This window comes from Sinohyriopsis cumingii, chromosome 4, assembly GCF_028554795.1.
Source record: "Sinohyriopsis cumingii isolate HCF-2022 chromosome 4, ASM2855479v2, whole genome shotgun sequence".
Classification (NCBI taxonomy): Eukaryota; Metazoa; Mollusca; class Bivalvia; order Unionida; family Unionidae; genus Sinohyriopsis; species Sinohyriopsis cumingii.
The window spans coordinates 72,530,022-72,551,599 of record NC_142964.1 but is presented as its reverse complement, the minus strand read 5'-3'; the positions used below and the strand labels follow the sequence as shown (position 1 = coordinate 72,551,599).

The window sequence follows — 21,578 nt, the reverse complement described above, 5'->3', positions numbered from 1 at the left end:
AAGGCCAAACTGTTTTCTGGAAAAAGTATGAGTTCCTAGTAAACAGAACTACATTATTTTGACATATAATGAAATTAAAAAAATAGAAAGATTTTAAAACTTATAAACATTTAAATCAGATATAAATTAAATCAAATACACTTAGCAATATATATATATCAGCACCACCAAAATGAGTCATTTAAATTAGCAAAATAATGCAACTTAGGGATTAATTAATTTGAAGTTGAAGAAAAATATAACTATCACAAGTAACACTAAATAGAGGAAATAAGTTATTGATCGGAGCACCTTGGGAAATAATAGTTTATACAGTATAATCTTTGAAATGGATCAGATGTATGGTGGGTATAATTGTAAGCACTCCTACTCTTTTGATTGGTTATTATCTGTCAGTGTAGCTGACAGGATTAATCAAAATGGCATGTGGACATGTGAAACAACAAACACAATAAGAAAGAAAGAAAACTCAAAAATTCATAATTATTCAAGCCCACCTCAATGCATCAGGTGGACTAGTGTAATGGGGATTTCGAAAGAAAAAACCCAACAGGACTTAAATTGGGCTTTGCCATATTAATCCAGGTGATGTCTTAGTATCTCTGATTTACACAAATAACCCCTTGGCATTTTGCCTTGCTCCTGTTGCCCAACAAAATCTAACCAAAGCCACTAAGCACATTAAAATTAAATTGCTATATCAAAATGTCTGAAATATTTGTATTTTACTTAATGGTTATCGATTATTTTACTTTTTGTAAATTTAGCTGCGAATTTAATAAAAAGAATCCAATATGCCTTTTTTTAAAATAAACATTAATTGCAGTTATTAATCCATGCAGAAAGTACTAGAAGATAATATGAAATGTAAAGATGTTAAAATTCTGTAAAATGGATCATGGAATCAAAAGATCTAATATCAAATAAGTGATACAATTTCTAAATGAGACAATAATATTTTTTGTAGAAGACCACAGGTAAAGTTGCTTATCATATGTACTCACTTATGCGTTGAGTCAAACTGCAAACAACAAAGATCCTGATCTGCTGTAACATAATGCACCTGCATACATGGGTCTGTGTCATTTGTTCTACTGATTACTCCCAAAAAAATGCACAGACCCAGACCTGTTGGTGCTTTATGCGCCAGCAGGTCTGGGTCTGTGTAGTTTGAAGTTGGGCTCCTCTTATAAGCAAGTATGTACAATATGTGAATGAAAAAAGAAAGAAAAATGATCTAGGTATTCAGTTGCAGAGGTCACTTAAAACATGAATTTATCATGTTATAGATTATAAGTACAACTTTGTATATACTAAAAATTTCAGAAACGCCACAAAATAGCAAACAAGCAAGAAACAAGTTATCTCACTACAATTTGCAATTAAAAAGGTGCATGTAGAAAGTTCCCTTTTGATCCAGGCATCATTCTGGCTTCTTTTTTTTTGGAAGCATGTTGTGTTGTCCATCAGTCTATTTGTTGCCAGTTTTGTTTCTCCCAGTACTTTAGCTGTCTGTAGCATATGTTGGTATTGTGGATTTCTTGCACTTGCGAGGATGAACCCTATCGATTTCAGACTCAAAGGTCACTGGCACCAAGAGAAGCAAAGAAAAGGTTCCATACATAAAGTCTTGTTCTCCACCATCCACAGTTATCAAACATTTTGGATGGTCTTCATATGGGGGTAATGAAGAACCCTATAAAAATTTCTAGGTTAATGGACAAGTTCACCATGACTGAAAGAAGAACAAGAGTCCCTCGAAGGGATGGGCTTTCTGTTGTCCCTCCAAAATTTCCAGGAATCCAAGATGAAACTATTCATCTCTTTAACTGCTGGGTGTCAAAATTTTCTGTCTGCCAGAGTATTAACATGATTTAAATCAGGCTGCTGTGGTGGCTATATTTGATGCCAGATTGGTACCATTTATCGTTAGACCAATGACTGCTCCGGTGGCCTAGTGGTTAGAGCATCCGCCTTGAATGCGGAGGTCACGGGTTCAAACCTCGGCTGAGTCATACCAGAGACGTACAAAAATGGTACTTACAGCTACCTCGCTAGGTGCTCAGCATTAAGAGGTTAGTGTTAGGACTGGTTGGCCTGGTTTCAGGTTACTGTGACTGGGTGGGACATCATGCAACATGTCTGTGGCATGATGCCCCAGTGCTAGACATCACTATAAACTGTCACACTTCAAACATCCTTGCAATATAACTGAAAAATTGTTAAGGCTACATTAAAAATCAAAATCACACATACACACCCACACACTTTAGACCAAAGGGACACAATCATAAGTCTTTTGGTGATAATGCCATGTCATTATAACCGTCCATTCATGAGTAGAAGTGGTGATTAGATTATCAAGTAGAAGTGATGATTAGATTATCAAGTAGAAGTGATGATTAGATTATCCATTACACTAGCCATATTTGATAAAAGGTTGGCACCATTTTTATTTAGGACCTTCTAGATACAATAGGAAGTTTTCTGGTTTAAAACCCTAAGTTTATATGATTTCCATGGGGGGAGTAGCAATATGATTTTCAAGATGACTGCTATGGTGACCATATTGAATATCGGATATGGACCAAGTAGACATCATTAAATGTCTTTCAGTGAAAATCCCATGTTGATATGACCATCCTTTCAGGAGGGGCAGCACTAACAAGAATTTCAATATGGTCACTGGTGGCCATAATGGATATCTGAGAAGAACAATCATTTATTTAGGAATAACTAGACATTGGGAATGAATGTGTAAAGTTTGATGGCAATCTTCCAGTTTAGGAGGATGAGTTATAATAAAATTGTGCTAATTGATAAATGAACAATGAAAAACAGACCATCACATACGCTCTTCTGGTCAGTGATCAATGACTATTGGCTAAAATCAGTTTCTGGATGATAACTTGAGACTCCATAATCTAGAGTTGCCAAACTTTGTGGATGGCTTGCACTTGGGTAAGAAAGAACCCTTTACATTTTAGTCTCTAAATGCTAAAGGCCAAGGTTAATATACAAAGAGAAATATGACTTTTGCACCATAACTGGAATTCTTTATCACATTGTGGATGGCTTGCATTTGAGTTAGTTGTTGTTGTAGGGTTAAATGCCATTTTTCAGCTTATGATAGGCTATACATGGCAGCCAGTATAAATGGTGGAGGAAGAAGCCAGGATAATGCCGGAAAGAACAATCGACCCTTGAGAAGCTACTGGCAAGCTTTCTCACTTACCTACATTGGCGGATTTCGAGATTTGAACCCATTCAGACAGGTGAGATGGCAGTGATCCGTAATGGTGAGCGCTTTCGGCCACTCAGGGCCCCACATTTTAGGTAAGGAAGAATCCTAGTGATATTGGAGTCAAACAGTCAAATGTCAAGACCACAGTGAATGAGCAAATAAATTTGTTTCTACACAATAATGTTAGTTCTACATGACAGACCTATATCAAACTGACTATTGCGATGCAGGTAGTATCATAAGTGCCTTCCATACACTATACATCATAATCATACTGCATGTGTAAATTATGAACTAAAACATACATGACAGTATTTTGGGGAGGGAGAGAAAACCACTTTCAGTACTCCAGAAGATTAAACTTGCTGAATCCTGAGAGACTAAAAGTCATCTTAAAGATAGTTTAAAATATGTTTAGCAGCCATTTAGATTTAGTACCAATGGTTGCCATACAAGGAGACCAGTAGTTTTTATGCACAGTTTAAGTGGCCTTGTTTGCTTCAATGGAAGGTTTAGAAAGATAACAAGAAAATTTTCACTTGTGGAAAGTTTACATTGGTCATAGTTCATTCTCCTAACACCTTCTGTCAGTAGCCTGGGTCAGTATCACGATACACTATCACCAGAGTAATCACTGCATTTTATCACTACGTTGCTGATACACTATCGCCAGAGTAATCACTGCATTTTATCACTACATTGCTGATACACTATCGCCAGAGTAATCACTGCGTTTTATCACTACATTGCTGATACACTATTGCCAGTGTAATCTCTGCATTTTATCAATACATTGCTGATACACTATTGCCAGTGTAATCACTGCATTTTATCAATACATTGCTGATACACTATCACCAGAGTAATCACTGCATTTTATCAATACATTGCTAATACACTATTGCCAGAGTAATCACTGCATTTTATCAATACATTGCTGATACACTATTGCCAGTGTAATCACTGCATTTTATCAATACATTGCTGTTGCACTATTGCCAGTGTAATCACTGCATTTTATCAATACATTGTTGATACACTTTTGCCAGTGTAATCACTGCATTTTATCAATACATTGCTGATACACTTTTGCCAGTGTAATAACTGCATTTTATCAATACATTGCTGATACACTATTGCCAGTGTAATCACTGCATTTTATCAATACATTGCTGATACACTATCACCAGAGTAATCACTGCATTTTATCAATACATTGCTAATACACTATTGCCAGAGTAATCACTGCATTTTATCAATACATTGCTGATACACTATTGCCAGTGTAATCACTGCATTTTATCAATACATTGCTGATACACTATTGCCAGTGTAATCACTGCATTTTATCAATACATTGTTGATACACTTTTGCCAGTGTAATCACTGCATTTTATCAATACATTGCTGATACACTTTTGCCAGTGTAATCACTGCATTTTATCAATACATTGCTGATACACTATTGCCAGTGTAATCACTGCATTTTATCAATACATTGCTGATACACTATTGCCAGTGTAATTACTGCATTTTATCAATACACTGCTGATACACTATTGCCAGAGTAAATACTGCAAATTATCAGTAAAGGCTTCTTTTGATGTCTGTTTGGTCCAAAATGAAAATGGTGTCAATCTGGTGTCCAGTTTGGCTGCCACAGCAGCCATCTTGAAAATCTTGATACTGTCACTCCTTCTGACTGGAAAACAATAATCTTGAAAATATTTTCATCTGTACTCCTGTCCAAAAGGATGGTCATATCAACAGGGAATTTTAAGATACCTAGTTGGTCCAAAAGAAAATGGTTCCAGTCATACATCCAGTATGGCTGCCATGACTCTTAACAATCTTGTTGTCACTTCTCCTGGAATGGATAATTATGATGATATAGGGTTTTCACAAAGTCCTCAATGAAAATCATGCCAGTCATTCATCCAATATGGCTGCCATAATTATGGTCATAAAAATCTTGTCACTACTCCTCAATGGATGATCACTATAAAATGGAGTTTTTACCAAACGACTTCTAACGATGTCTGTTGCATCTTAAATGAAAATGATGCTTAGCTGATATATGTTTACCACTTCAGCTTCGAAAATTGCATAGCTGAAGAATATCTGAGATGGTTTCAACATTTGACAGCTAAAAAGATAAAATGGTCCCATCTTGAGTTCCTGAAAATTCTTTTTGCCCATGAGAGCATCAGTCTCTTCAGTAGCCTGTTGTTTTTAAAATGTATTCTATTTATTTATAATCTCCCCCTCCTCACAGTATGCATGTCTCTGCTAATGGTATGAAGAAACATGGTAGAAAGTACTTAAGTTTTTTAAAAAAATCCAGCTAGTATTAACGTCAGATTCCAATTTAAAATTACCTGTTTGGAGGTAAGCAAATCTGGTCAATGACCAAAGACCCCAGACATATTTTTTGTGAGTAGCTTACGTGGTAGTGTTAGAATTTTAAAATTTCCATTGAAGATATGTCATTATGGCCTGCAAATAACATCATACTTCATACATCATGATGTCAGATGGGTTTTTGGCTTATAGTGTCATGTACCAAAGACTTGCCATTATGGCCTGTAAATGACACCATACTTCATACATTATGTCAGATGGATTTGGGGGCATAATGTCATATACCTGAAGATGTGTCATTATGGCCTGTAAATGACTCCACACTTCATACATGATGATGTTCGATGGGTGTTCGGGGCATAGTGTTTAGAATTCTAACACTACTACGTAAGCTACCAAAGATGTGCCATTATGGCCAACAAGGTGTGCAGTTTTCATTTTATTTATTATATATAAAGAGAGAGATCGAAAAAGGATAACAAATATTTAAAGATAGTTAAGCTATCATATCTTAATTATTTTACTGGCTAAAACACATTTTCCATGACATTACTGCATAAATAGAGTCAGAAAGGAAATTAAAGTTCACTTGCTCACCATGAGGAATATAAGAGAAAATCAACAATGCTTGTTACCTTTATTTCTCTAACTAGCTCAAAAATTTTGAAAAGAAAATTATCAAAGCTTCTTGACTTTTGTTTCACTCACTCGCTTTGTGGAATAGAAGAGAAAATCTTAATTGCTTTTATCATTATTTCACTCAGTTGCTTGGAGAAAGTAGGTGAGAATATCAGGTATTTTTTTTTAAACCTTTTAAGTGGATATCAGTTTGTTAAAATACATTTAATAATATTCACATGAGGCTAGTGGAACAGGGTAAAGTGAAGAAAACAATTTACATCTTCATGTAGTAAAAATGAATTTAAATGATTTTTAGTGTCAGTAAGATTCATGGTTTGCTACAACCTGTCAGTTGATAACTGAGAAGAAAGAACATTAACATGAAAACAGAATAGACCTTTGTTCAGATATTGAGCAAATCAGAAATGTAATTTGTGAATTACCTAATTATGACGTAAACATATATAAAATGAATGAACAAGGAAAGAACAGCTTGCTACATTACATGTCTAAATAAGAGGAGTATGCTTAAACCTCATTGGAGCTTAGACTTCTGTTGTGTGTGACTATGTCATTTATGACCACAATAGTCATGCATGGATTGATTTTATTCTATAAATGCACTGTCATGAGCAGCTTCCTGTTGAACATAACAATAGGCTATATTTTGTAAGTAAAATTTGCATTTCATCAATGTAATCAATGACTGTGATTGCTTATCAAAGCCATATAAACACGACAGACTTTTGACTGTGATTGATTATCAAAGCCATATAAACACGACAGACTTTTGACTGTGATTGCTTATCAAAGCCATATAAACACGACAGACTTTTGACTGATTGCTTATCAAAGCAATATAAACACGACAGACTTTTATTTAATCTTTTGGAACCAAAGTTGCTGAGTGAAGTCTGCATGCCAAGCATCAGTTGTTGCAACACATGATGCATAACAAAAAAAGTAAGGAATAGTTTAGTCCGGTTACCCGAGTCTGTAGATTTCTAAAGTTGAATGTTGAAAACTATAAACCAGACTGGTCAGCTTGTCACAAACTGCCAATCTTGTACCTTATTCATAAAAGTCCACTTTAAATTATTTTGGTTTGGTGTTTTACGGCACAGTAACACAGGTAGGTTATATAACGCTGAGACAGTTGAAGTAAAGTGCCTTTCTTAAGAACACACCATGGTAGCTGACCCAGGCCTGTATGATGGTAAGATTTGAACCCACACTCTTTCGGTCTCGAGAGGGCACACAAACCAGTGCTACCACAGCTCTGGTTTTAAAGGATAGCAGTCATGGATGCCTAGTCAGTTCAGAGGTTCATTATAAACTGATTGTTTATCTTATGAAAACCCATACAGTGCCGGTATTGTCATAATGATGTATCTTCTGGAGCTGCTTTTAGTCTAGTGCAGTGAATACTGTCTTAAATTGTTTTTCTTTGAAGTTTCTGCATGTAATAACGGGGAATGAATGAGGTATTTTGTCTTTTTGTCTTATTAGGTTATTTGCTTTTTTTCTGGTTTGGATATTTTTATAGATACCTTTACATCATTTTGTGATTTATTATTTATTTTGTGAGTCATTTTGATTTATCGAGTTGATGGATTTATTATTTATGTTGTGTGACTTTGATTCAGTAGATCAATTTTTTAAAAATGTTATGCGTGACTTTGATTTATCGAGTTTATTATTTATGTTGTGAGTGACCTTTATTCATCAATGTTGTGTGTGACTTTGATTTGCTGATTGATTTATTGTTTATGTTGTGAGTTACTTAGATTTTGGCTCTTTGGTTGTAAATAATCGTAGCTTACTTTATGGACATGATAAGTAAGCGTACCCTTTAGGTAGTTTTGCAATTCCTGTGCCATAATACCAGCAGACTACATGTAAACTTAAGATAACAATTCTAATGTTTGTGATGTATTTAGTGCAATATGAATTATTTTTTAAAAATATTAATACATTTAATAATTTTACAAGAATAAAGAACAAAATACATGTACAGTAATTGTTGGGACCTTTTTCTTGAATTCAGCCTGAACCAACTGCATAATCCTGTTGTAAACAACCACAGGTTTTGATCTACATGTTTGTTTTCTCTCAAGACATGTTTTACAGTATGTCTCTTTGCAGTGTTTGCGGTTAGAGAAATGTTTTGAACTGTTTACAGTTAATTTATTCCCTTCCATATAAAAAAAATTAAACTGAATGTTGGGCATCAAGTTGAGAGTAAACATTATTATTGAGACTTTATGTTAAATAATGACACAAGATTATCACATTTTTAGAAATTCCTGCTTTAAAACATACGATGTGATGTCTTTAAGGGGAGGTAACTGTACCCAACAAATGATGGTAATATAACGTTTTGCTACAGTATTTGTTGGGAAGACAAAACTTATAAATTTTCTCAGCTTGTTTAAATCAAGTAATGATATCACTATGCTGATATATTTGAAAATAATAAAGATGATCATATACATATCTCTTGATACTGAAAACCTGCAGAAGGAAGAGAATTTGGATCATTTTTTTTGCTTACAAATAAAAACATTTTCATCATTGATAATTAAAAAATCACCCATTATTATATAGAATTTTGCTTCATTTAGCAGCCTGATTTCTTGTTGATCAGTATGGTCAAATATAGATGGTCCCATGACATAATACTTTTTCACTGCATTCTACTGAGCCACTCACGTACATTAAAAAATGTTGCCATTGTGGTCCATTATGGTGTGATGTGCTGTGCTCTTAAAGCTATTCACTAATTTCACTTACAAAGAAGAATAAGCAGTATAAAAAATGAGGAACTTAAACTACAGCCCAGATAAAAAAAATTTTGTTTCTTAATCAGCTGTATTTGTACTACACCATAGACATTTTTTGCTATCTTGTAATTTTTAAAAAAAATCCAATTCTCTAAATGTTGTCTGGATTTTGTTTCATTAATTAGATCTGGATGACCTAATGATGATGCATTGCAATTATCAAGGTGCATTTTTTATGTGTAATTAAAAGGAGTTTTTCGCATAGCCTAGATAGCACAAGCCAGCAATGGCTTCCTTCTGTGTGGTGGCAGTGTAATCTTAGTCTACTTTAAACCAGAAGCAGGTAAGACCTTTTTAAATTGCAACAGCAATTTATTCTTATGGGTTTAATGCCATTTTACAGCACTTAATAGGCTATAGATAGCAGCCAGTATATTTGGTGGAGGAAGAACCTGGGGAAAAACCTGGAAAGAACCACCAACCTATGGGAGGCATCTGGCAAGGTTTCTTACATATCCATGTTGGGCGAGCCTTAGACTCGAACCCATGCAGACAGGTGAAATTCATGTAACAGGGATCTGTAAAGGTGAGCGCCTTAGACCATTCTGTGACCCAAAGATTTGTTGAATGCTACTGATTAGGTCTACTGTGAAAAGGGTAGAGTATATCAACAGTAGGCCAGTGAGTTGGTTTCAGAGAAATATAATAGCTACATATTTGAGGGTTCATGGCTTTTTCAGTATTTTATAATAGCAGAAGTATTTCATGAAAGATAAACTGCAGATTCTACAATGTGGAGATCGAGTTTGGCTTGGAAATTATTTATTTAAATAAAATACCATGTTCTTTCAGTAACATCTGAAACAGAACAACTTTTGGCCTTAAATTTTGTGATAAGAATTATTGATTATTTGATTCTCAATGACATAACAGTACTATACTAAATATCTCTGTTTTTTTCATTTCAGTTAAATGTTTTGGTTTTTTGTTGATTTTTTGTTAAACTATACTGTCCATAAACTTGAAGAGCTTATGGAATGGTGTGTTGTCCATCATCAGTTGTCTTTGCATCTGTTAGCACAAGTTTGTTATCACTACCCTCCTAAACTGCTTAAAAGATCGTCACAAAACTTGACAAATACATTCATAGTCTACTTGTCCCAAAATCAGAATTATGCGACTTGGACATCTAGTATGGTCACTACAGCAGCCATCTTTAAAATCTTATTGCTCTTTCACCTGAATGGATGGTCATATAGGTAGGGGGATTTTACTGAAAGACTTCTTTTGATGTCCAGTTGGTCCTAATGAAAAAAAACTGTCAATCTGAGGGCCAGTATCGTGGCAGTGGCCATCTCGAAAATCTTGTTTTTTAGTCCTAAATTAAAAGCGTGAACTGCTTTCACATCCACTATGGCAGCTTGAGCAGCTGTTATCTATATGGGATTCTTACTAACAATATCATGTCATGTTTGGTTAGTCCTAATTGAAAATGGTGCTGTTCAGAAATCCTTTTTTGTCTGCCACAGTAGCCATCTTAATATTGTTATCCCTACCCCAAAAGGAATGACTTGTCATATCAGTATGGAGTTTTAACTGAAAGACTTCTTACGATGTCTAGTTGGTCGTAAATGAAAATTGTTCCAAGCTGACTTTGAATGTGACTGACATAATGACCATCGTGAAATCTTGTTATAGCTACATCTCTTGGCTTTTAATATTGTGCTTTCACCAAAAGACTTCATATAATATCTAGTTGGTCCTGAACAGAAATTATATGAATCTTTTATCCAATATGGCTACCATTTTTCTCATCTTGAAAATCTTGTTTAAAATGGAAAGTCATTTGAACATGGGTTTTCCTTGAGAAGACTTCTTATGATGTCTTGTTCATCCTACATCAAGCATGTACAACCTGCGACCTATGACCTGGTTTTATCTGCTTATATACATCACAGGGTGTGGCTTTAACAATTTCTTAATAAGCCCACAGTTTGGAGGAAATGTTGAGTATGGTTTTGATTTCTTTTTCAAACAGTTTAGTCCTGGCAGATCTTGTGTTATAAGACTATACATGCAGCTTTATAAAGGTTAAGATAAATTGAATAGAAAAGAATCTAACGAAATTATAAACTAAATATATATATTTGATCAAAATACCTCTTTCTTAAAAAGGACATTATGGCATTGATGGACTTCAGACCCTAATACAGCATTATAGAACAGAAAAGAAATCTGGCATAAAAGTTCATAAAGAACTGATTTAAGGAAGTAAAACTTAGGTAGTGCTTTATGTTAAGGCAATACCTACGAGCTGTGGAAAATTGTAAATAATAACCATAACGATCTTGTTCCTAGGCTGGTTAAGCTAGCTACCCAAACCAAAATTGCAAGCTTATTTTTAAGGTTGCTGCAAGCTTGTTATGTAAGCTTGCAGCAACCTTTTGCAAGCTTCACTATTACTAGCTTGCACAAGCTAGTAATAGTGAAACTTGTAATAGGTAAGCTTGCTATTGGCAAGCTTGCATGATATTGTCATATAAGCTTGCATGAGCTTGTCATGTAAGTTTGCACATTACAAGCTTGCAAACAAAGCTGACCTAGCTACCTGCATAAGAAGAACTGATATGGCATCGATTAAATTGTTCTATACATGATAACATACCTCCATTTTTCTAGCCCTTGATGTGCAAAAAGTATGTAATATTAAATATTAAAATGAAAATGTTAATATATTGTGGTTATTAATTAGCACGAGATCTTACTGTCACAATGAAAGAAAAGAATGAAGTCATCAAATCATTTAATATTTAATCAGATAAAAATATAAGAGCATATGAATCTGTGATAGGAAACTCTTTATACTTTTGTTCTGTATGGCTTAGAAATGTTCTACCAATTTACCTCCATGTAGAAATCCATTTGGGGGAGGATGGTGTCAGATGGTTAGGTTCCCTCTCTCATTTGTCAAAATGATAAACTGTTAGGTGAAAACAGGAATGTTTAACGTTTGAATTACTCGGAACAACTTCTTCTAAACAAAATCCTCGGAGTAAAATCCTGCATCCTCCTCTACTTCTGGTGTGATTCAGGTATCATCCACTGAAATGGATTACAGCAACATGTACTATGTAACCAGGAGGAAAAAAACAACAAGTATTTACCTCATTGGCAAAAGCATTTCGTTTTTAGTACCAGAATCACTTATCAGGTCCAAAATATCAGTAAATGTTATTCAAGATCATCCTTTAATGAGCTCTTAAATTTTTGTTTTACCATCCATTTTGAAAGACACATGTCAAACGAATGGCACTTAAGAGTTTTAAACAACAACAACAACAAAAAAAATCAGATGAAACTGATTAGGTACCTTAAGACATTTTGAAATAAATAACTGCCATCTTCTTTGAGAATGAAAAGAATTAAATGTACAACCTGTGAACAATTGTTGAATTTGATATGCGAGAGGAAAGAAAGACCCTAAGAATAACGGAAATGAGATTCACATGCATGCGTTAAATTTTATAATCTCATAACCCTGTTGCTGATAACTGACAGCACTACATCGATTACTTCAGTTAGGTAAGTACAGCAATAAATAATAATGATCTTAAGAGTTGTCATCTCAATCATTGGGTGAAGCAACATTACAAAGACATTTTTTGGCATATTTAAATCGTAAAAGTGAAACAGAACGCTACCGCCAATCTGCAGTCTTGAAAACTGGTGAAATACAACACTCGAGTTTACTTACCAACGTGATAACTCCATGACTTCAAATTATCTCTCGGGTTATAGGATCGGTTACTGAACAAACATTGCTTCAGCGGGCAATGAAATGTACAGAATTAACGTCCTAAATTGTGACTGTTCAACTTTGAAAATTGAGCCTAATTTTTTAACGCGAGGCTGTAATGCTCAATGTTTGTTCTTACAACTCAAATATGTTGAATGCATATTTAGAATTTGTAAACCAGTCTGCTGACCATAAACAGGGGAAGTTACTGGCTTTAATGACCGAATTAAGTCTCTGTCGCAGAAAACCACATTTCATCTTCCATGGCTTGCTCTTATTTCTTTTTAAACAACCAAAATTCACAAAGCTCAATTCTTTATAGAATGTTTGCTGAATGGGATGCATCTTTCCCTCTCTCAAATAAAAACAAATGTTGTATATATTTTAACATCTATTTAGTAAGTAAATAACTGACAATTATTTTTTTCTTCTGGCAGCAGATTGTCATTGAAACAAATATATGACAATTCTTTCAAAAACCTAATACCAGAAGTTAATATTACAAGAGTTACTGAGACTATATTTGATGGTGCAGTTTGTAAATAGCATTTACAAGTACTTGACATCAAATATCTTGCTGTATTAAGTTAGTCTGTAAATAACTTTGCAGTCTTCAATTACTATCTATTTTACAGGATTTTACTAAATGGCATTCTTTATTCAGTCTTCCATATATGTTCTACGTTAAAGTTACCCACTGTGTTGCTGCTTGATGAATGACTGCAGACGCACTCCTTCATTCTTTGCAATTGTAAATAAAACAAAAAATGTTCATTTGCGGATGAAACCACATTGGTTCATGCATGTTTGATTCACATTTATGCCAGGAAATTGTCTGATTATTTTGTAGCCATACCTCTTGAAAACATTATTGGTCTGGGTTTATTTATTTATTTTTTAAAAGATAAGAGCTGTATCATACATACCAAGACCTAATACTGTGGAAAGTGATTGAATTAGTTCTATAGTAAACACTGTATTAGGTGACTTTGATAATATACTGGTTATGTGTATTTGTAAGGACAAGGTTTTGTATAGTTTAAAACTGTTTTACGTGTAGATTGAAATATTTGTCTTTTTAGGAACGTAAACAGATTAAAGACAACCAATGGTTATTTTATGATTATAATCGATGTCACTCACTGACAAAATAGCCAATTCAGTGTACAATCACTTAAAGAATTTCTTTTATATGCATAAAGCTCAACTGTTTGTCTAACCTGGCTAATATTTTAAACAAGATATATCATTAAATTGGAGAAAAAAAGATATTTATAGAAATAAATTACATTTTATATTAAATAAGGACAATAAATCAGTTTAATTTGAAATATATATTAATAATGTTCTTATTTAAGTTCAGACAGAGAAATGTTGGAATAATATATTTTATGTATGTAGCAGCTAAGTACAACTGTTTAGCATTTCTGCAAGAATTGAAAATGTGTATTCATATATTTAAGTAGAGTCCAATATCAGATGCTATGAATTAAAAATAAAATAACATTTAAATTTGACTTGTTTTTTACTGCACATGATATATAGTCAAAATGTATATTCAACATTTCAACAGGTACTGCATGATCTCGTGCAGGAGCTATAGCTAGCTGCCAACTTTCAACTTTCATGACTGATTAAATTATACTGCAAGCTTGTGTGCAGGCTAATGTAGAATTTTAGATTTTGCAATCTTGCAGACTTAATGAGAAAAATTCCTTTTGCAAGCTTGAATTTTAGATTTTCCATGCTTGCCAACTTGGAAAAATTCCTTTTGCAAGCTTGAATTTTAGATTTTCCAAGCTTGCAGACTTGGACAATTTCCCTTTGCAAGCATGAATTTTAGATTTTCCAAGCTTGTAGATTTGGAAAAATTCCATTTGCAAGCTTGCAGACTTGGAAAAATTACTTTTGCAAGCTTGCGCAACCATGTGCAAGCATCCTTACTCTATTGTGCAACTTCAACCATCTTGTCACAAGCTTGCTGCAAGCTTGTGGTAAGCATGCATTTTGATTTGGGTACATATATGCCCCTTCAGTCAGCAGACTGTGAAATGGTTCTCAGTACAGACAATATTCATACACAGATGAGGAACAGATTAAGCTCAAATTCAGTCTTTAGATTAATGCTTAAAGTGACAACTTTTAAAGGTTTTGATTTCAGGCATGCTCTAAGAGAGTAAAGCAGGAAGAAAGAGAAATTGATATTGAAGTGTTAGGGAAATATTTAACTAGGGCTGTTCCTTCGCCCTGTCCTTTTTTCCTGCTGCTTATTTTGGTGACAAGGGGGAAACTCCCTCAGATAAAATCCTGGCAGTATCACTGGATGTATTGGCATCCAAACAGATACAAACCAACATAGAAACTTTGTGAACAAGTGGCTTTTGAAATACCAATATCTGTATAGTACTTAATTTGTACCTGGGAAACAAGTTTTTCCTTTTATACTGATATTTGTCATCAGCAACTTATGTGCTGATGGGGGAAAACATTTTGCAAAAGATCGGCAAGGGAGTAGATGCCAACCAACATAAGTTACGAGTTATAGCCAGCTTGTTAATTTGTAGAAGGGGAGTGGAAGTTCTCAGTAATTTCTTTTTTCCTTTTTCACTGACAAAAATGAGTGCCCATGATCATTGTTTTGCATCAACAGGAAGTGGAGTCTGAAGGATTTGGTTGTTAGTTTGTAAATGCTCCATTGTGACTTGTTTTTCATCTGCACTATTTCTCATGTTTTGAAGAGAACATCATATTGTCTTCCAGATTTAAGGGACAATAAAATTGGTAATGTTTTAAAAGCATTCAAGCAATGCAGACAGAATGGTGTCGTCATGAAGATGAGGTGTGCAATTGAAGCAGCCTGAAATGGCCTAAAAGGTTGAATTAAATTCAGACTTTCAATGTCTGCTTGGAAATTTGTCTATTTTGTTTTTTTAATTTTGTAAAAGATGTGATTTGCATGCAAACAGATGACAAGTCTGTGTCTGTAATCTATATACAGCAAATATAACCAATATATTAAAATTTATAAAGTGGATCAACCCTACCACTGACAGACCTAAATTTGAAAAGACCATAAAGTTAATATTGTGTATCAATACTGTATTGTATTGTAGGCTCTGTGTCATGCATCATATTTATATAAAGCAGGAGTGTATTATTGCATCTCTAGTAACAGTGTTATGTTTGTGGATACTGAATCACGCTATTTATTAGCTGGTAACTTGGCTATTAGTTGTAGATGACTATATATTAGTTAAAAGCTGGTAACTTGGCTATTATTTGTAGATGAATATACATTAGTTAATAGCTGTAGTTGATTATGGATAATGAATCAGACTGATTGATTAAAATGATGGAATTATTCATCCTTTCTAGATTGCCCGGATGGTTGCGAGTATTGCAATGATGGCATTTGTTGCAATGAAAACTGTATCGGTGGCTGCTCAGGACCAAAGGAGACAAATTGTACAGCCTGTAAGCACGTACTAGATGCTGTGCGACCGGTATGTGCTAAACGATGCAGTCCAGGAACATACAAGGTATGAGCTGTAATCTCTACCCCAAAATATTAATACATTTAGTTGTGGAGTATTGATTATCTATATGTTGTTTGACTGGAGTTTCTTTTTAGTCATAATGGTATTGACCTATGAAACATACCGTATGTACTGTCTTACAAGTCAAGACAAACTGCAGACACCAGAGATCCTGTCTGCCATAGCATAATGCACCTGCAGATCAGGGTCTGTATTGTTTATTCTACTGATCTGTCCTAACAATCTGAACAGACCCGATCTCAGTGCAGTTGGCGCTGGCAGATCTGGATATGTGCAGTTTGCAGTTGGGTTTGACTTATAAACCAGTATATAATATGCTTCAACCTACATTTTCCAGTTTTGTTGTTGAGTTTCAAAGACAAAAACTAGTGAATAAAGTTAATATCTTCATTATACTTCAAGAAAACCACATTTTATTGCACTTTCGACCATTCTCTAAATAAAGTAGTGGCATGCTGACTGAGTTACATGCCTTCAGTGTGAGATGTCACAAGTTCAAACCCTGGCCAAGTCATACCAAAGATGTATAAAATAGTACTAGCAGCTGCTTTGCTTGGCACTTAGCATTAAGAGGTTAGTGTTAGGACTGGTCCGCCTGGTGTCTGGATAATTGTGACTGGGTGGGACATGACATTACATATCTGCAGCATGATGCATACAGTGCTAGACATCACTATAAACTGCCACACTGCAGACATCATTACGATATGACAGAAGAACTGTTGAAGCTACATTATAAATCCAAATCACACACACACTGATTGAGTTATATGCACTAGCTGAAGGGAAATGGCTAAATTATAGTTTAAATCACATGCATTTGCCTATTCGATTAATACATTCTGCCCCATCTTCACCCACCTGCACTACCCCAAAAGACTTTTGGCCGATTGAAGCCTTATATTGTACCTCAGTCGCGGGAGAAATCATCCGACAAACCTATGTTGGTATGTTGGTGGTTTGCATAGACCACTCCTGTGGCTTAGTGGTTAGAGCATCTGCCTTGGATGCAGGAGGTCATGGGTTCGATCCCCGACTGAGTCATACCAAAGACTTTAAAAAATGGTACTTACAGCTGCCTCGCTTGGCGTTCAGCAATAAGAGGTTAGTGTTAGGACTGGACAGCCTGGTGTCAGGATAATGTGACTGGGTAGAACATCATGCTACAATGTTTGTGGCATGATGCCCCAGTGCTAGGCATCACTATAAACTGCCACATTGCAGATATCATAGTGATATGGCTGAAAAATTGTTAAAGCTACATTAAAAATCCAAATCACGCACACACACACCTGCTCATAAAACTCGCAATTATAATTAGATATCTTTGTCCATGACACAACATAATCATTTTTACTCATACTCTGTAAGGTATTATATTATGATGTCTGTACATCCATTACCTTTTGGGTTCTTCATAATAACTTGATTTGTCCACCGTCCACTGTTACCAAACTTTGCATAGGGCTTGAACTTTGGGGGGAAGGAAGAATCCTGTCAGTTTCAAAGCAAAGTTTAAAGGTTACAGTCACTGAGACCGAAAGAAGGAAAATGGTTTCTGTACTGTAACTTGAGTTCTGCATCATCTACAGTTACCATACTTTATGGCATGCATTTGGTTAAGGAAGACCTTTATTAATTAGCTCTGTTAATTATGGGCTTAAAGGTCAAGATGACTTGCCAAAAGAATGAATATGGTTTCTGCATAACAATTCAAGATTGCATCATCCACGGTTACAAAACTTTTAGGATGGCTTTCCCTTGGGGTAAGGAAGAACTCTGATGATCTTGGGATCCAAAGGTCAGTGGTCAAAATCAGAGAGAGAGAGAAGAAAAATCCTGCACAGTAAGTCCAGTTCTCTGCCATCTACAGTGACCAAATGTTGTAGATGGTTTGTGCCTGGTGTTAAGAGGAACTCCATTAATTTTGTGGTTAATAGGTAGAAATTGGAGTCCCTTGGACAAAGAAAAAAAAATTCCACACATTAATTTGATTTCTCCATGATCTGTGGTTACCAGACTTTGTGGATGGCTTGGTGAAATTAACTGTAACTGCTAGAATAGAAATTACTTCTGTGCAATAACAGTGGTTGTACATCACAAACTTTGACCAAACCTTGTGGATCAGTTGCGCTTAGGATAAGGAAGAACCCTGTTGGTTTTATGTTTGAAAGTGAAGATCACTGTGACTGCTAGAATAAAAATTAAATCTGCACAAAAATATTGGGTTCTACGTCATTTAATTGGACCAAAGTTTGTGAATGTTTTACATATGGTCTAGGGAAGAAGTCTATTGATTTGGTGGTTTGAATGTTAAAGGACTGGGTTGCTGTCTGGAAGAAGAAAAGTGGTTTCTGCACAATAATAATAATCAGTTCTCTGCATGGCTGGCAAGGGAATGTATACCAGTGGTTCCCAACCTTGTTTGGCTGTGACCCCAAACAGTTTTTCTGTGCCTCACATTTTGATACATTTTGCCACCCAAAAAAAGGAAAAATGCTGGCGACACTGCAGAACATTCTCACAACCCTGATTTGGGTCGTGACCTAGGGGGTTGGGGACTACTGGTGTATAGACCTTTCTGTTTTTGTTTCCATGGGCTCAGCTACATTTGTATCACATGATATAAGACCTTAAACCTGTGATTGATGAAAAGTTTTAGCTGACTTGACATGAAACCACTTTAAAGTACTTGAAAATGACCCCTTGAATCGAATTATAACCCTACTAACATCTTGGTGTAGTGAGAGGGAGATAGGACATAGTGGCAGATATACGATTGTAGAACAGAAAGTCATAATTCTGATTTTTGCACTTATGAAAGAGGTGTTGGATAAAAAGTCTCAGGACAAAATTGTCAGTTATTTTTATTGGATTTGTGAAAAAAATGTAGATCAGCAAGTCAGAAGATGAGTTTTTGTAATCCTGAAATCTTATGCATGAATTAGAACCATGATTTTTTTGTTCTGTTAAATTGTTTTTATATGCTTATGTCTTTTTACCTGCCAATTTCTTGTCCAAAAACCCTACCCCTTCCTCGTTGCAATATAATTTGACAAAGAGGGACTAGACATTTGCTTGTTGCATGCATATCCTTAACTTTGTTTACACAATAATTAAAGAAACAAACCATGCCACCAATTGATACATTAGATCAACATCACCTTTTCCTGTTGAACGCAGCTGCTCTAAGAAGCAAACCAAGCTATCAGTTGCTAAATTTTTATCAAAACCACCTCAATCCATCATACTTGATTATTGAATAGTTATTTCAGTGTGTAATATTTTTGTCAATCAGAATATTGATCAATATTTTAATAAGTTTCTATGATTATGATCACTTTTAAAAAAATGAATGAAAGATAGAATGAAGAAGCAGATAAAAGTAAAGTGTTTAATGCAGATATTGGATAGAAACAATAAGCACATTTAATGGGACAATGTAATATTTTATTGATTTATCCTTCACAGTTTATATTTGTTTTAGAGACATTTATTCAGTAGCATCACACTTAAATAATTCATTGCTTTTAGATGCACTCAGAAAAATGTCAAACTTTTTGTAGCACCGAGTTAACACAATAAGTCGCTATGACATAAAGCAATCTCAAGAGAGGTGCTCTCTCACATGATATTGATTATTACTAATCTGCTTTTAAATGACACTTTTCTCAAATCACTGGCCTTTTAAGTCAGGTTCTTTCGCTTTCACAAGCGTGGGTTCAACTCAGATCATATTGCATGTGTCCTTATGGCAATCTGTACAGCATATTTCCATATTAAAACCTGTTATTGGACAACCTGTAAATCCACATGGAAAATTATATAATCCTACCACCCACTGCCATATTGAATTACTGGACTACATGGGTGGATAATCATTTGACCCATCCATATTGAATGACAAATCAGATGCAACTTTTGCTCATTCAGAATATTTTTGACTCGTGCTTTCATTGATTTACATGTATTTCTCAATGAGATTTCACATGATACATGTCTTGTCATGTAACTATTATAATAGTTCAACAACATACAACTAACAAAATGGATGAATTTTACATTGTAACTCAAATTGCTCCAGATGCTCACTGATTCGACTGACCATTTGGTTGTTGTTGCACTGGTGTGTTAGACAAATTTGTCTGCAAATATTGCAGTGTTTTATAAATAAATATGTACGATCAGATCCCAAACCTCGAACATCCCAATCTGGGTTTGGTGACTGATTTATTAGATTACACTAGTAACACCTGAAAAATTACAGTGTAGTTGAGTGTAAATAAGTGGAAACTAGGTATACAGGCACAAGTTAAATAAGGTTATTAAAATTGTTATTCATTACCACTTTTATTAAAGACCGAACTTTCACTCTGAAAGGGTCATGCATCTGCAAAGGTCGGTCCAGACAGGGTTTTATTAAGGAACATGGGGAGCTCTTTTGCTGTTTAGTTGCAGGAACTATTTAATGCAGTCATTTACAGGTCAAGCTTGACAGCTGATTGATTGCCCTTCTAACTGGTGGATTAGCTTACAAATCTCTACAGTATATTAGTCAATTGGTATTAGGTTTTAATAGAAATAATACACAACAGTTGCTGTGGTCTTGCTTTCCTTTCATGACACTCAAGTCCTCTTGTCCAAGCTCATAATTCCAACCTTCCATTATATGAAATGTTAAAGAAATCTAGAAACGCGAGAACCCAGAACCAGTCTGACTACCATGCCTTCATTTACAGTTTAATTGCATTTTTTTGTAAATTATTATAATTTTCCATTTTAACTGCATTTTGTGATTAGGGGACTTTTTGGTCCAATTTAATTCTTGCATCAAATGATTATTGCATGACTTTGAACAAGTATTTATTTAATTGGTATGATTGTTGCATCAAATTATTTTATTTCACTGCTTTGAAATTGAATATTTGCATTAAAAAAGATTCTCTTTTTAGAGTACAGTGGAACACATTAATAGCAGGGTCACATTAATACAGGGTTGTACAGTATTTTACTTTTTTCAGAGAACAATGCATTGGCACACACGTGTATTCATGTCTAATGTGTATGATGAATATAGTATTAACACTGTTTACTATCGTGCCGTCGTGGCATGCATTTCATCCATAATGCATGTAATTGCACCCAGATTTACAATATTCAGTAATTATATCCCAGATCATTGTGTTTGAATTCAATGTTTAATATATAGCATGAAC

At 34.7% G+C, this 21,578-nt stretch overlaps 1 protein-coding gene across 1 annotated transcript in view; it reads left to right on the top strand.

Moving 5' to 3' along the window:
• LOC149801439 (insulin-like peptide receptor) overlaps nt 1-21,578 on the top strand; it is a 184,381-nt gene that overhangs the window by 86,206 nt on the left and 76,597 nt on the right. The window contains exon 3 of the mRNA XM_089955571.1: nt 16,181-16,344. Coding sequence (XP_089811697.1) covers nt 16,181-16,344 — 164 coding nt within the window. The remainder of the gene's footprint in view (nt 1-16,180; nt 16,345-21,578) is intronic.